Source organism: Battus philenor, unplaced genomic scaffold (genome assembly GCF_028537555.1).
Source record: "Battus philenor isolate CCGP_79_NKW_IND1 unplaced genomic scaffold, ilBatPhil1.0.hap1 SCAF_24, whole genome shotgun sequence".
Lineage (NCBI taxonomy): Eukaryota > Metazoa > Arthropoda > Insecta > Lepidoptera > Papilionidae > Battus > Battus philenor.
The window spans coordinates 12,218,252-12,236,473 of record NW_027181687.1 but is presented as its reverse complement, the minus strand read 5'-3'; the positions used below and the strand labels follow the sequence as shown (position 1 = coordinate 12,236,473).

Genomic DNA, 18,222 nt, shown 5'->3' with positions numbered 1-18,222 from the left:
CGCCCTGTATCCATCACTTTATGATGATTACAATAAGGACATCTTGTTGTATAAACTATATCAGATTATTACAATCGTACAGTATATGCAATTGATACCTTAGTAAAAAAAAACCTCTTTATAAAAAATCAAAAAGGAAACGTAACATAGATAATAACTAAAAACAAACCATCTCTCTCTCTCAGACACACAGATATCTACCAGACAACCTGGAGACGAGAGACATGGAGGAGAGGGCAGCCAAGGTGTACGTAATAAAAAAAACTTAAACTTAATCGACGAGACGTTAAATCAACAATTAAGGCGATAACTACGAAGAACGTTTTATTTCTTTTTAAATCAAGCTGCGAGCCAATGAAACGTTTAACAATTCAGTCAGTCGGGTAGTATTAATAAACAATTAATACAGAAGTAGTCCGAGAGATGGCGTTGAACATTTAACGCGCGAAAAGAAATTTATAGGCGCGGAATAATTGATGTACGGAAAAGCGTTTCGCTTGTACGCGCGTCCGCGTTTATTTCCATCGACGTCGCGCGACATCACTACGCCGATGCATCTTTTTAATAATGAAAGGATTTGGTAAACAAAGTGCGAATGACACGGTCGCGGGAGGGGCGGGCGGCGGCGCACGGCGGGGCGCGGGCGGGCGGGCGACATTTTTTATTTATTCTTATTCGAGCGAGCCTGTATCGGTGTCGTGAATTCCTAATGCGATGTCCTGCCTCCTGTCGCGATAAATATTTGCTTTCACGCTGTTAATGTTTTATTTTATAAAAGTACACCGCGCCGGAGGAGGCCGAGTACTGTGTATATAGTAGCTTGCACAAACAATTCTTTCTGTAAAAGGCTACAGTCCGTTAAATTCATTTAGAGAAAAGCTTAGTGAAGAATATACTATGACGGTATACAGTCGATATACACTATAAAGCTGTAAAAGATACAAATTTACACCGAAAGCATTGGTTTCTGGTCAAAGATAAAAAAAACCTCAACAGTTTTAAAATTTAGTGCATAATTTTTTTTTAATTTATTAATACCACAGTGTCATTGCTGCCCAAATGAAAATTTAAGATGGCATGGCTCAAAAGGCATCTATCCTAAGAGCTTTATTAAAATAATGAAGCGCGAGGACTCCCAGGAGAGCCTCGGCACTCCATACCACTATTTTACCGGAGGCCGCCGAGCTCATAGATCACTTCAATACACGTTACATGAAGGGATCTCGACATAACTTGGTCGGTTGCTATTGCCTGACTAATACCACTATTAGCACTTTGGAACACGTCAACGCTAGCAGAAGAAGTGATGAAAGAAACTCCAGCGACACTTCTATCTAGTATGATTAAGTACAGGATGATGTTATAAGTGTAAAACCTTTAAAATATCAAATTGTTTTAAAAGTGAGTTCCGCATACTAAGCGATATAGATATGTTTGTAAAAATAGGAGCGAAATAACCTGTGACATTCCAGATGAAGATGGTTTACTGAATACTGTTTTACATGAATGTCATATAAAGTTACTCTATACTCGTAAACACTAGCAAAGTATCTCTACATATGCGTTAAATGTGCAAAAGGCTTAATGATGTACAGCTCATTTGCTATCAATTAATGTATGGTACACCCGGTCCAAAATTCGATTAATAAAAATCGATTTAGGTGTATTAATTGAATCGATCATAAATAAACATGAGAAAGAAAGAAAATGCGCACATACAGTCTTCCATATCAAATATCATTCCATAGTAAAAGACATATAGATATGTGGCGCACTAGTCTAGATCTGGTTATTAAAAGTGTAAACATCTTGCAATGGGCAGTGCGCGCAGGTGCAGCGGTACGCGGGCAATAAAAATCAGGTCCGATTAGACGGCTCGCGGTGTTTATTGCTGCGCTAAAACCAGCCGCAGCGACTGAAAGGTTCCTTTGATCGCTTGATTTGCACTTTTTTACTGTTGCACAGGCACAAGTACTTTGGATTTGATTGGACTACCGCAGAGCAGTTGGAAGGTTAACGCAGATTTTAGCTACAGCAAACACTTTTTGTAGTTTCTTACAATTTTTTAAATAAAATAGTAGAGTAATTTCAATGCAAATTCAAAATATGTTTCTTTAAGTAGTCATTTACATGTGCTTTTGAATATTCTATTATTTTAAACATTTTTAATTGTAAGCTACCAAAGGTTCGAAACGTCAATCTGCTAAGGAGAGCCGGTCAAAAAATGAACAATTGCTTTTTTTAAATAAAATATAAAAAAAATATCTACCACCCACTAAAATAATGCGATCAGTTAAAAACTCTTAAATACTACAACAGGATTAATATAATAATATATTTTTAATTTTAGATTTAAAATTTAGAAACGTAAGGTCTAAGATATCTTGTGGAACTTTATTATACAAGCGTACACCCAGACTGATGAAGAATTTGTTAACTATGTGAAGACGAAATGTATGCGTTACGAGTTTATTTTGACTTTTTTTGTATTTATCAAGTGTCTGTCAGTATTTTTTATATAAGATTTTTACCTATGGCGCATAAATAACATTTAATGAATATTTCTTGCAAAGTAACCATAGGAGTATCATATCTTTAAAAACACCTCTCAGGTAATTTCTACCTTTTAAGTTATAATCACATCTCTGTCAGCTTGCATAGTTGCGCCCACGCAGCTCTCTTTCCGGTCAGACGTCAGTTCGCATGGGTCCGTTAAATATTGACTTTAATTTGGCTCCATTTAAACTGAACGAGTGATTTGTTGCGCTGACTTATTCATACACTCTTGGCAGAACAGTGAACGGGTTCCCATCGATGGGATTGAAAATTAATGATTTCCCGCACGGTGTTATTGTAATAAATCAAAATTTAAATTATCCTCAACTTATTTTAATATAACAAGCAGTAAACTATCACCAGCTCGGTACACTGACACGCCAAGAAGAGCCAGTCAGAAATTCAACAGTTGCTCTGTTTAACCCTTAGTAGCCTGATTTACAAAAGAGATTTTTTTTAATATTACTGTGTTTGCTTGAGAGTATAGATAAAGGAAAAAAAGATTTTTTTTTATTTTCGTTGGAAAGAATATTATACAACAGTAAAATACGTACAGCCGACCTATAAGAAAAACTAATAGTAATGTGAGCATTCGGTTTAAAAGATTGGTATCAAAATTGAAACCCTAGGTTATTAAGGGTTAAATGAAATCATGTAAATGAGTCTACAGACCAAATTCCTCACATTTTGATCAACTAAAAACTCTTAAATGCTACAATAATATTCACTTAATAATATTCTTTTAATTTTAAGTCACGTCTAATGTGTAACTTTATTATATATAAATGAAATAAAGTCGAGGAAGTAGAATTGACGCAAGATATATTTGTTTCGTTTTTTTATTGACACAAGCAACACACAGCCGTTGAGGGATCATCGGGTATTATCTCTTTGTCCTGCACAATTGATGTGTGTTAAGATGCGGACAAATATAATTTCTGTGAGCAGATTTATGGAGCGCAATATAACCTGCGTGCGGCAGCGGCGCATGCGCAGCCCGGGTGATTCATTGCCAGTACTCCTGTCTATTTATTGTCATACAACGCGACGAACAGTCGTTTATAAGAGCTTAGAGTTGTTCTTAAGGTGCTGTGTATATATTTATTTTATAAAACACAAGTAAGCAGTGAGCAGTGGTACAACAGAGGAGTTAGACTCTTGATCGTAAATCGCAGTTTAAAATTCTGTGTACAATCTTATATAATTAACACTTTGTGCATTAATGAAATATGCTTAACTTTGCCAAGCGTGGCTATTATGGTATGTCTCCTCAGATATATATTTGGAGGATGCCTAAGCCTTTCAGTGGGTGTTGATGGACTGATACGACAGTGAAAATAAAGAAATATATAAACGAAAATTTCAAAACATGATTTTAATGCAGTTTCCAACATCTAAACAAAAACAGTTACAAATTTCATCGGCAGAACAACAGTAGTATTTGTAACGATGAAGATAAATCACGGTATCATAGTACGCAGACGACGCGGTCCCCCCCCCCCCCTATACAATTAACAAAGTATGAATCACATAAGACTGTATATCGGAAATCGAAGCCGCGACCTTCGATTGCAAGTCACAGTTCTACACCGCTGCGCCAACACAAGACGATACCTTTCAGTACCATAATATTTAGAGGTGTTTGCTATACTCTACGCAGTTTTATTTTGCTTCTATGGCAATTCCATTTGCAAAAGGCCGCGAAATTTAATTTAATCCTGTATTTGCGCCATGACATTTGCTGTGAGAGCGTTATCTGTCCTGGTTCAGATTGAAATAAGTTATCATAGGGAAACTAATAAATATTTTAAATTGTATTAATGACATGTACTTTCACTATACTTCATATTATTACTCCCCTTCTTCTTCATTTCAGCCGATGGACGCCCGCTGGAAGGCATAGGTCTTCACCAGAATTGCAAAGATAACCGCTCTTTAGCCGCCCGCATTCAAAGACTTCCCGTCACCTTAACCATGTCGTCGGTCCACGTAGTGGGCGGCCTGCCCACGCCGCGTCCACCGGCTCGTATCCACCACTCTTTCGGCCTCAACTGCCATCGGTTGTACGAACGATCAAAGATCTTTAAACTGATCCTAATGGCAAGGTAATGTTAAATTTCTATATTTAACTTCTTTCATATCATGAAAGACTAGACAATAAGTCTAAAAAAGACTGATCACATTCTGATAGTTTCGTTAAATTAAATTAGGATTTTATTGACATTATTTTGAAAATGGATAATCACATGAAGAATCTAATGTCACGCGGTTGACAGTTCGCTGGTAAAGGTAGGCATTTGATGGAGACGCATTGGAGCGAAGTGGTGGGCGTGTGATAATGAAGCGATAACGCTTTGTTCATTGAAATGCACTCCATACAGCCAAGACCGGGAGCTGAGAGCGGCGCGCACATGCACACATGCACACATGCGCATGCGCACGCGCAGACGCAGCGCATGCGCGCGTGTGCGTGCCGCCGGGCGAGCACTTCGCGCCACACTGCGAGATTCTTCCGCCGCCGCTCGTATTTATTTATTGTGCGCGTAGTTTTTTTGTGAGGCTACTTTTTAAAAAGTCGAGGCGCAAGGTTAGCTCTGTTTGTACACCGTGCGCGCTCGCCGTCCTGGGTTCCGCGCCTTCGGATACACATCGAGACGCCCAGTTTTTTTTTCCAACACAAAGATTTGTTTTCCAAATAAAATATCTGTAAAATGTCTGAAATATTACAAACAACACGGGTGACCAAGACCGGGCGTCGCTGCGATCTTTGAATAAGGCTTATGCTGTATATTTGATATCTATGGGCTGAAATAACAATCAAAAAGACGTGTGAAGAGCAAGTAAATTATACATTATATGTTATATATATGTGTATATATTGATACAATACTCAACCTTCTAGCCTTTGTTTATTAGAGAGATTCAACAATAAATTTATTTAAATTCTTCTTTTTATTTCGAGCCCATAGAGGCTTGCTACAAGCCTAGCCTAGCCTTCGATTTAATAGACCTCACCAATAGATTTACAATAAAACCTGTTGGGTTCATGTTACTATAACCTTATTTAAAATAATCCATTACGGTGAATTCAACGTCAAATAACATTTGCCCATAGGTTGTTATTGACAAATATTACAATTTATATAACCGCATATCGAGAAGTTAATTTACGACAAATATAGTATTAAAATGAAATTGAATGTATTCAATTATTTGATAATTTATAGCAATAAGATTTTTAAATTACGAGAAAAAAAGCATTAACGTTTTCAAAAATTTATAGTTGTTATTTTTTTTTTAAATATGGATGACAGAAACTACAAATATAATCACTTGTAGTCGCCAGTACTAAATACTAAAATAAAATTATTTTAATATAATTTAATACGGAATCGGGCTCTTAAGTAAAAGCAAGCTGCCTGTTAAATATCTTTTGGTTGCATATGTCACTGAGAAAAGACCGGTGAGAAAATATCGACCCAGCATCCAATCTCGCAAGTACTCCCGGATGAGTCATAGAGAGTGAGAGCGAGTGCACGTAGTTGTTACACTCGATGCCAGCGCTGGGCAACGTGTGGAGCCGTTATTGCCGTGTCCGGTACAAACAAGCATAACTTTATAAAGTGGATCGTCGTCAATGAAAATGTACGAAACAACCTTTACACATGCTAACTAATGCAACTCAAAAGCGTGTAAATAAACCTTCTTTGAAAACTGTTTGTAATAATTTTATACGTATCACTTAAGTTCATACAAAGTGAAATACATTTTGATTATCATCATCGTCATTTCAGACTTAGTCCACCACTGGACATAGACTGCCCCTTTGATTCCGAACAGGATTAGTTACGAGCGACCTTCATTCAGTGTCTTCCAACGCCATCAACAAAGTTGTCCACCGCGTGGACGATGGTCCCTGGTCTCCACTCCAAGTACTGTTTACTTGTTGGCATTTATAACTTCGTTCACTTTGAAGTAAATACTTAGGGTGCTACGACGAAACATCTTTTCAATAATGAGTCTAAAGGCTTCCGCAGAGAACTCTACTTGGGCCGATATTTTACTCATTACATTGTAGGAGGTCACAAAACACTCAGGTCTGTTAGATGGTCACTCCAAAGAGTGACTGCATGAAGTACCTCCAGAGACAGTGCAACGTTATTTAGTTGTATCGAAGCTTTCAGCTTAACGCAAAATATTAACTCAAAGGTTCGACAGATGACCTTGTGAATGTCATCGGAAGAGGCTGTATGCTGGCCGCTTCCAATCAGTCTTAATTGAAATCTTCGGGAAAAGCCTATTTCCAGACGTAGACCTGCTACTTCCTACAATTGAAATGAGAATAATGGAAACATTAAATCAGGATATTAAAATTAAAATGATTTATGTTTTTACAAACAAATTTGCATGTTTTCCTTCTCTAAGATATATATATAACTCAAAATAGTTAGTCAAGGGTCGCACTGCGCACAAAGTTTACACAGATATTCGAACATTTGAAATAATTAGTGATGAATTCTCTGTCTCTTTCTTGTTTTATTTAAACTAAAAGAGACAATACGTGTTCAGTTACACGCACTAATTAGTAAGGGATATTGACATATTTTTAAAGTTGTTGAAAAGGACGACACCTGTGACTTTTGAAATGAAAGTTGTTTTGCTATTTAATACTTATGTCATTTACCGGTATATACAGGGTGATTAGTTATAAGTGTAAAGGCTTTAAATGGGTGAATGTATAGCTCATATTCTGTCAGTTAATATATGGAACACCTTATAAAAAATCAACATTTTTAGTAACAATAAATAAAGTCATGATGTACGAAAAAATTCTCAGCAAAGATTTAAAGCTTTTACACCTTATTCAGTCACCTGTATATGAGTGATCACTCTGAAATATATAAAGTTTATTTATTTCTTCCATTAGAAGTCGACAGGCCAATCACTTCTGGCAGTTCGCCGTCTGCATGGGCGGATAGTTAAATATAATTATTGTGTAGTAATGTGAATTTTAAAAATACATTCTCTTATTATACTTTCATTGTGTTACATATTATAACAGAAACCTTTGATTCAATTGAAAGCAAATGAACAATATATCCACCCTATTAAAGCTCTATAAACAATCATCCTGTATTTATTAAAATCAATCCCTGTATTACGCCATATCTTGATGACGACTTTCCTATTATTTTCTGAAAAATGGAAGGTACTGGAAGGCATCAAAAAGTGTACCAATAAGCACTATATAAAATATAAATTTTTTAAAAAAAAAAAACTAGGTTGTAATTGGTTACATATAGCTAAAATAACGATCAGAAAATTTTTAAACAATTAAATTTTAAACGTCAGTTTAAGAAAAAAGCAATAAGGCCATCAACAGAGAATACAACATAAAGTACACAAAAGTTTACATATAAAAGTAAAATAAAAATGTAATAATTATATACATTTCTCTACAACCCTTATTACCGATGTATAAGAATGCTCTGTTTCTCCGCAAAGACATTCTTAATTAAAAAAACAATGATAGACATGGTGTACAAGGAAATGAAATATGCTATATATACGTATGTACAAACAAATTCCACAACCTATTTAAGATCTGCCACTGAGATTTAAAACCAATATTAAAAATGTACTATTGAAAAACCAATGTTATTGTATCCAAGAATATTATACTGATGTTAATGCGTGGAATTGAATGTTGTTGGTGCTCACACGGGAAGCTAATTATTGTCGCTCACTCTTTATGAAACTATATTTGTAAAGAGCAACTGTTGAACTGGCCAGCTCGCAGCAGAGCTACCTTCCGAGCCGGCGGTAGGAAGCTACGAGAGACAACAATGTCGACATTTTTTCGAATAAAGAATATTTTGATTTTGTTGGTCACAATGCCTGATAGCGCCATAGAGTATGTTTAATAGATTCAAATCAGTAAAGGCAATAGGAATCTTAACGAAACAACACAAATTTTCGTGACACACGGACTATACCTTTGACGAACATTCGAGATTACGCGAGCTAGTGATCAACCTTTGCTTTTTTATTTCATTCAGTTTGTTTAATTATCATGAGCATTTTCTATAATAAAGATGATTCGTACTAATCATCTAATTCACGTGTAATAATGTTTACTATCATACGTTTGACATATTTAAAAATAATAAAAATCATTGTTTTGTTCTAGACTTTGGAGTCATAAAAATGTGACTTTGAATATTACTATTTAATCTAAATATATTTTATATCTCCTCCATTATAATGGAAAAGGATGCAAGAGAGTCCGTCCTCAAATTCTTCAGAAAAGTTGCACAATATGTAATTAATAGGAATAAAACATAGTTAAACATAAAATATTGTAAGTCTTATTATATGTTTAATCTTATTAAGATAGATTTATTGAAATTAAAATAAAAAATGTAAAATTGATGTACATGAGAAAAACAAATAAACTAAATAAAGCTGTGATACTGCAACAGAAAATACAACTGAAGAGTTTGAGGATGGATGTAAGGAATGGAATGATTGGGAAAGGAAGATGGAATTATGGAATGATAGAAGGAAGAAAAAAAAGATATTGTGAACTGTGGAATACGAGGTTGAAAATAAAAAGAAAATAATCTGAAAACATTGTTAAGAAATAAAAAACCCTGTTCCCAACAAAATAGGGGTGGAAGGAAAAAAAATATAGTTTATAACTCGTCGTAGTATTACGGGACTTGTACAATTCGAAACAGAAAGATACACCGATTTTTATATAGTTAAAAAAGTAACTAGCCAAGTGTGTCAATTATACGGAGAGATTGGTTGTACGTGTAAAAGTTTTAAAGCAATGAACGTGTTTAAGTTCACGAAACCTTCCGCTCCGTGAACTCAGTTCCAATGAAGCTGTAAAAGCCTCCGGGCTAACGACGTCCATATCAACCGAGAAAACGACGAATGTACTTATCAAGTGTATAGTTTTCTATCAAGTAATGAGTGATACACCCTATTCAAAAATCATTCTTAAGAATTAATATTATTTAATTACATATAAAAATGAATTATAATCTATATTTGTAGACTCTGTACTTACATAACTTATTGGCGTATCGCATTCTAGTAGGACAAATAAGTCAATGAAAAAAAAACATTTCATACGTGACGTGATCACATACAAGGTGATCGGAAATATATATCATTTAAACTATTTGCTGACAAAGTAGCTATATATACACCTTTTCAGCCTTTACATGAATGTCAAATCAACTTGTATTTTCATATATATAAATTTGTTATGACTAAAACGAGTATCTCAAAGATGATGTGTTGGGTGTTTGTTCGATGGCAAGCTGTCGGTCCGCCGCGGCCGTGTGTCCCCGCGCTAACGACGCACAAATATTGATCGGCTCGCGACACAAATTAAAACTAATGTCCAATGTAAAGTACAGTTCAAGTCGAAACTAAGTGATCGGGTAATTCGGGAGCGCGCCGGCGGCAGGTGCTAATGGTGTACACATGTCGCGCACCGGGCGCGGTGTGACCGCTCACAATTATCAGGATCTATCGAGCAGTTAATATAACCAATTAACCTGTATTTAGTAATTAACTATTAAATCTTTGTATTTAAAATGTTTACCGTGACGTAACAAGTCGAGTTGTATCTCGTATTATGTTTTAATATAAAAGCATATCTACAATCCAATGTTATTTCTTAGTTTACCATTCGCCAATATCAGCCGAAAGAGGCCACCACTTTTTATTGCCCACGTTTTGGATTTCTCTCGTACTTCCCGTCTTAGGTACAAAGGGACTATTTATTTTCTCATCTTTTTTATTTCTCAATGTTATTTATACGTTCATCTTTTATTATTCACAAAATTATTTCAATTCAAATGCCAAAAATGATATCACATATAAGTATTGTGGCCGTACTTGCTAGCAATACGGAGCGGGAATGATTCAAGTTAAAATACGTGGAATTGAAAATAATAGGAGTGTTATATTATCGAAAGGACACAATTGTTTTTCGCCTGTTAACGTAAAAAGAGCTAAATACAGTAAATTAGGCGAATGGGCTTATATACGCAATATAAAATATATTTTATAGCATGCATGCATAACCATTAATTAATGTATTTTTTTTTTTCAAAACAGTCCCTCTGACAATCTAACATGTTATATATATAAACCCACTGTGAGAAGAAGGGCCTGCTTATCACGTTTGCACACGCCGCTCGCGACAATTGAACACGTTAAACCAGTTGTAAATAGTAGCACGAGATTTAACTTAATCAGCAAAAGCTAACCGAAGTCAATTTTGATTTTAAATCTGACTAAATTCGCAGTTGTAAAACTCGATAACTGATAGTGCCAGCCCAGAGGTAAGGAATGAGATTTGCAAACATAGGTCGCGGATTCAATTCCCGAGATATAATCTTACAATACACACTGTGTTCATTATTTATATAGGATTGTCACAACTCACAAACAAGTTCCAAAAGACGGACAGCAGTGTCCTTTGCACGCCATTACACCACACTGCGATCTCCAAGTCACATTCCAAGAGTGGCGATTAGGGTATATTCCCCCATAGAATATAAATTGTCGCCAAAATGTCAAAATAAAAGACTAAATGAAAAGTGAAAAGTTTAGTAAATAATTCTATATTTGAATTTTTATTTTTTTTTTTAATATTGTTTTTTAACTGGCCAGCTCTGTCTGTCGATGGTGTATGTGTATAAATAAATAAATTAGGTAAACACCGCTACTACACATTTATTTACTTTCCATCCGTACCGCAATTTTGTATGCAACGTTTTATTTCTGAAATATGTGTATTAAATGAATATCCCCGGCCATTTACAGTAACAATAATAATGTTTCAGCTTCCTTAATAATACTTGTTGTATTTAGTTATTCCTTTTTCTTTGTTTTAGACCTCTGTTTGGATGTAGGCCTCCTCGAGTGTTTTCCATGCATCTCTGTATTTTTTACCCAGTCATATATTTTTACATAATATATTATACGTGTATATTTATTATATTTATTTCTTGAAAAGGTTGGTTAGTTTTAGGTGCAAAAAAGGTTTAAATATACATTTCATTTCCTTTAAATTAATGTACGGTACACCCGATCGGAAAATCAGTGGTTTCAAAAATAATAAATACCGTAAAGATAATATAGTAAGAATATGCGTTGTCAAAATTCAGATTATTAGCTCTCTTTCCCTGCAGATTTTGTACTGCTAGAAGTTATTAGCGTATCTCATTACGATAGAGCTTGAGGGTGATCACTGTACATAGAGTGATAGAAGATTGGTGTAAAAAGAGAAGCTTTTGCTGAAATTGAGCTTTATATTTAGCCCTTTAAAGTATTTAGCATCTATAACCAAATTTCCTCTAGATATATTATACGAAAGTATAACATAATATCTATGTAAATGAAGACATTGTTAGGAAATATGATTAAAAAATAAATTTCGTCAACGTCATAGAATATTTTTCGATTTCGACAAAATAACGAAAAATAATTGAGTCGTCGGAGCCTGCATTCGCGCGTCGCACACAAAGCAAGGCGAAGGCTGTCGCGCCGAAGGTTGCTGCAGGTAGAAGGCCTCGTGAAATGTGACGAGCTGGTGCAACTTTTGTACGCGACGTGCGAAGCGCGCAACCTGCTGGGCGCGTTTTATTTTTTATTTACTTTTATTTTTCGATAAACACCGACGGCTGTAGCGGGCACACGGCTGCCCATGAACACACTGTTCCTGATCGACTTGAAACACTGACCCATACGAAACCTTTCGGTTTATTTCAATATCTACGGTACTAATGTTTAGTGCTTTGCATCTCTCATGGACACGGTTAGAACTGAGATACGAGATGTTTAATTATCTAATCACAAAACAACGTTACTTATTATTTATGAGACCACTGACTTTTGTACAGCGTATACCATATCAATTGATAGCAAACGAGCTATACTTTTTGAAATCTTTTACGCTTATATTCAATCATCCTGTACAGTTAATGTAGTATATGACATAATGTTATATTAAAAAAGTATACGTGTAAATAGATCATTTGGCGTCTGATATTATTACTTTTCAGGATCAAAAATTGTTGCGGAATACCAATATAAAGTATAAACTTATATTTTTTTAAAGTTCAACAGGTTTAAAAATCAAATTTCTCCATACCATTGTTGTGCGCTTAACTTTAGTGACAGTTAAAATTAACATGATTATATCACGTCAACATTCATTCTTAGTGGTTAATATACCTCCCGCCGACACGTTTAGTTTTTTGGATCGTACACTTACCTGCTGTCCAATTAGTATTTGCAGATTCCTAGCTTAAAACCTTTTTTGAGGTAGCCAAGCTGGAAAGCTCATAGAGGAGCCTCGGCTCGGGCGTTAAACGGTGGCGCGAGGTAATCTACTTCTAACGCCATCTATCGGTGAACAGCGTTCCGACAGATTAAGTGAAAAACAGAAAGGCTAGCTTACCTGCACGCGGCTCTCGGTGAGGCCGATCCGCATCGCGATTTCCTCCCGCATGAAGATGTCGGGGTAGTGGGTCTTGGAGAAGCACCTCTCCAGCTCGTTCAATTGCGCCGGCGTGAACCTACCGGCACGAGATTGCATTAGTGGTACAGCTTAACAAAACAATCTTTAACAATACATTTTCGTCTTTACTAGATGAACCGACGATATAATCTAGGACAACATAATGCCGGTCATCGTAGCGATCTGTGAAGGAGGTCCATGCCTTGTAGTGAACGTGTATCGGCTGCCTATATAGGGGCTTCTAAATTTTCCTATCGGAAATCAGTCAGGAGTGGCCAAGCGAGAGGGTGCAGTCTGAGTCTTTGATCAGAGATGATCCAGCAACTGCCATTGCCAACCTTCTTCCGCATCTCTAACTCCAAGTCGCCCTGGCGCATCAGTGTTATAAGGTAAGTGATAAGACATGAGTTTACCTGGTGCGGTGCCTCTTCTGCTTGGCCGGCTTGTCGCTGTCGGAGGCGGAGGAGGGCATGCTGACCGGCACCGTCGCCATGTGCCCGCCGTGCTGCTGCTGGTGGAGCCCGCCTGGCACACGGAAACATTTCGTATTCTCATTTGAAAATTCAGTAATATAACTATAAAGATTTCTCATATGTTCTATTTGTAACCTATGATAACGGTATAGTGTTGACTTGTTACTGTCTCCTAGTTCAAAAACACAATTGCATTGGATCTTTATAATTACACGCCATTGCAAATTGTAGCAATTTTTAAAGTTATTATTTATCAGCGATGAACAAGTCCTATAAGTCTAAAAAAAGATATTATCAAATGTAATATATTAACAAAGGAAAGCCTTACTTGGCTGCATACTAGCTATAACAGAGAAGACCTCGTGATTTCGGACACGAAGTCATAAAATACAACTACATGTAAAAACATGCGCGTTTAAGTCACAAAACATAGTGATCCATATGTAACAGGTTGCGCAAAATTAATGTCATAATGTGAATAGATATACAGATATACTCCATCGCTTATTGACAAATAATTCTCTGTATATCTACATCAATAAATAACAAACCGCGGTGGCATTTGGCGCCATTTTCTAAAATTAATGCACTTTCCCATTATGACATTAATTTTCATCATGATATCTCAGGAACCACAAAGATAATAAACACAAAATTTCCAAAAAAATTATTTTAGCAAAGGTAAAGTTCAGCTAAGAACATATTTTATATAATTGTACTCGAAAAGGGCGGTTAAGCGGACGCTTATTAATAAAATGCTTTTTTTAACTATAATTTTATAGGTACGTAACTTGAAATGATTTTATGAAATTACACCCTGAAAATGCGGTACCAACCACTTAAGGCACGTGGATGATAATATAAAATCAATAAAACATGCATACAAAGCTATTTATATTTATCGATTGAAATCACGCCTGATTCATTAAACTCCGCAGTAGTTGTATCAATTATAATTTACTTAACAATAAAAACAAGGTAAACATCAAACACTGCATTAACGTCACTGGCACGTCAACTACGTAAACAGAGGCGGAGCGTCAAAGCCTCACGCGGGCAGACCAGATCACGTAGTACGTTGATAGTCCTTCCGAGCGCATGTTACGTTATTGGCCTAGCTGATTGGCAGGTTGATATAGTAGTGGTCGGGCCATGAAACAGGCGAGAAACAGATAGCTTAAGCCTTAAAGTCGAGACCACAGACCGACAATCGCAGCGTTGGAGGTCTGTCCACATAGTGGTCAGGCGACTAAAATTGTCGTAAGGCACTGGATGCTGGCTGCTCGCTACCAGGTCCATTAGAATTCTAAAGAAGAAACCTGTGCCCAGCGGTGGACATCCCTCAACTTAAATGCTGAGATTGATTAGTAAATTATTGTACGAATATAGCACGACAGGTGAGAATGACTCCAAAAGTTTTTACGATACCATAAATTTAAATATCTGTAAGAAGAACATTGTGATAAGCAGTGGGAGCCATTCATCACTAATAATACGATCACGTTTGAACTTAAACCAGTTGTAAGGCAGTTTAGTAGCTAAACGCTAATGAAAAAATAATGAAAATTGTAAAAATCATGCAATGGAAATTTTCACGAGTTAAATCTATGATGTTAACACAGAATGAGTTAATGAGCGTGAAAAATAAAAAAAAATTCTTTCTTAGCCATAAAAACTTTGTGGACAAAGGCTGAACCCAATTTTTTTTAAAAGAACAGCTTAGAATTTCCTTCCAACGACCTTAACAAGGTCATTTCTTCACTTTTTTATCTCCAATGCAAATAAAACTATAATTTATATATGATCGTCATATAGGCTGATAGATACCCACTGCTGGGTAAAGGCCACTCTCAAAGATCACCACGAATACCGATCGTGCACTGTCCGCATCTAGCAACCTCACGCGACTTGTACATGAAATGCAGAATAACCTTTTCCGACCCAATTTGATCCTATGAGCAGAGATGGTAAAAGAGGAAGAGATAGAAGTGTTTGTTTGGACTGTAAAGGTAGTTAGGTATTGCAGCAGTACCTTGCAGGTGGTCGGTGCGAATGTGCGCCAGGTGCAGGCGCGCGCCCAGCGCATGGTGCGACCGCTCGGCGTTCGGCTTCAGCTCCAGCTGCTTGCTGTCCTCCGCGCACTCCTTGTGACCTGCACAGCGGCCCTCTATAATACTGCCTCTCTCTCTCTCTACGCCAGCTACTCCCATACCTTTCTCTACGCTCAAAATTACTAACTCGCTTCCTTACTAATTCCCTATTTGCATCGTGGTATATAATTAAATTTATTTATGTCGCTCCCAACAAATAAAGTGGTAAGTCCTAAAATGCAACTTTCAGGAGAGATAGAAAAACTTTATATTGGTTACATTTCGAAAATTTTGGGTACGTAAATTAGTGAAAAGTTTTAAAAGAGCACAAAGTTTTTACTTAGATCGTATGATCTTTTTGTTCTCGTTTATACTTTATCTTGTTTATTTAGAGAGAAAAAAAAAATAACTTTGCCTGTCTCCGCCGTTTTTAGCGAGCAAATTATAAATAAAAGTTGACAGTGTGTTTTTGGAACTCTTAGATTGCAAATATTTAAAAACCCGATAAAAACGAAAAGGGCGTCTGTCATTTTATTCGGTGAAGACTGCGATATATTAGCAACGTCATTAAAATGAGAGACACCCGCTACAAGACGTAAGCCTCCGCAAAAGATCGCTGTATAGGCGTCGACATAGTCAAGATCTCTAGAAGGAGCAACAACTGTCATAAAGATGCCCATGAAAGACGGCTGTGCTTCACAGTGAGCGTCTATCGGCTGACACGAGGACATGTTATAACAAACTAGCATATGACGTCATGTACAATGACTCAAAGAGCTTTTGTCCGCGCCACAACTGGTGCCGGTGTTCGCGACCGCGCCCGCTGACGTCACGCGGCACCGCGATGACGATGACGTCACAACCAGCCCGACAATAAAGCCTCTCTCGTGTGAACGCGTCACGCGGTCTGACATTGCAATGTTGTATTAAGGTGATCACTTCAAGTTTTATAGTATAAACTGACAACACAAGCTTTTTGTTCACCTAACGTGCGCTTTTATTTGAAATGCCTTCACCAATGGTTTACGTGTAATTTAAGATGTCTGGTGGCAGATTTATGTTTTTAAATACAATTATTTAAAAAAAAATAACTGTCACTGTCCAAAAAGGTGGTACCATTGGAATAATTGATTGTGCAGATTTATTAGTTACGTTGCAGAATTCGAGTGAACATTGTACATTTGCCTTTGCATCAGTTTCTAAGAGTATTGATTCTTACGTAACTGGTCGCTGGCAGTTTCGTTCACACTTCCGCTGTCAACGGATTAGTGATGAATTGAATGTATGTTTAATTCGTTCCTGGTTGCAGTGACTTCGCGCAACTGCTTCCATTATCACCTCATGGTCAGAGTCCAGTAGGTTTTCAAAGACTTCTGAGAACGTTGAACTAGTTTAAAGCTATTTACGTGAAAGTCCACGACATTCTACACTGAAAAAATCAACCCTCAGTGACTTCCAAGAGCGATTATTCATGAAATTACAATAAAGGACGTATAATAACTGCTTTGCAATAAAACTTAAATATGAGTTTATATGTGACAATTTATAAATTGTTCCATGGGTATCTTGATAGTCAAGACATTTTAAACTACTTAAACACTACGTCATCCGGTTATTTCCTCTTCCTTGCGTTGTAACCCTCAGTACTGAAGGTCTTGACCTCTTTTAATGGTTTGTCGCACGTTATTTTTCATATTCTTTGCTGATCTTTGACGGTGTGTACTACTTCGGGTACTGTGGCATTAAATGGTTCTTACCATATCATAACATGGTCGCGAGCATGGTCGTGAGGACGCGTGATCTTTTGAAGTAAAAGATTTTCTACGACAAAAATCCGTTTTGTGCCTAAAGAAGAATGGTGAATAGACACTACGAGTTCTGTTGATATCGATGCTTTGGTTCTACGATTACTCTAAGCACGTAGCATTCGCCTGCAGCACCACATCTCAAGCGTGTCTCTGGCCCAGACACCATAGACAAGATCAGTGTGATCTGCCTGTATCTTCAACGATATTTAAAACGCTAAGAGGCTTTCCATTTTAACTTACAAAACCTAATGAAATATACCAGCAATTTCACAACAGATATTAAATAGTACACTATTTTGGACACAACAATAACATATAGATGTACTTCTGAACTCTATTGCTATTTATGTATTATAATAGGAAGTAGTTATTTTCATGATGTATGTATCTTCTTCTTCCTTCCCTTTTCCCTTTATTTGGGGTCGGGTCTCCTTATCAATTTGCGCCTGGTCACTCTATCATGGGTTGTCTCTGCATCAAGTTGAAGGGTTTCCAGTTCCTTTCTGATATTAGACCACCACGATATTAGATCACCACGATGTATGTATGATAAATAATATGTCACACACTTTCGGCATTGATGCTTTTAGGGTTAAACAAAAAGAATTGTTAGTTAGAAAATAGATGAAGGTTCGGTAGTAAAAACGTTCGTAAAGTTGAACCGTTAGTGATATTCCTTTCGCAAGCAATTAAACGTAATTAGATTCGACGCGAATTTCATTGCGAATGTTTTTCAATTTCGTCTC

General features: G+C 36.6%; 1 protein-coding gene across 1 annotated transcript in view; it reads right to left on the bottom strand.

Annotated features, from left to right (window-relative positions):
- The window catches only part of LOC137924682 (homeobox protein orthopedia-like), a 52,204-nt gene that overhangs the window by 27,231 nt on the left and 6,751 nt on the right, over positions 1 to 18,222 (bottom strand). Inside the window, exons 2-4 of the mRNA XM_068768102.1 lie at positions 15,611 to 15,730; positions 13,519 to 13,630; positions 13,046 to 13,163 (exon numbers count right to left, since the gene is read on the bottom strand). Of these exons, the coding sequence (XP_068624203.1) occupies positions 13,046 to 13,163; positions 13,519 to 13,630; positions 15,611 to 15,730 (350 nt within the window). The remainder of the gene's footprint in view (positions 1 to 13,045; positions 13,164 to 13,518; positions 13,631 to 15,610; positions 15,731 to 18,222) is intronic.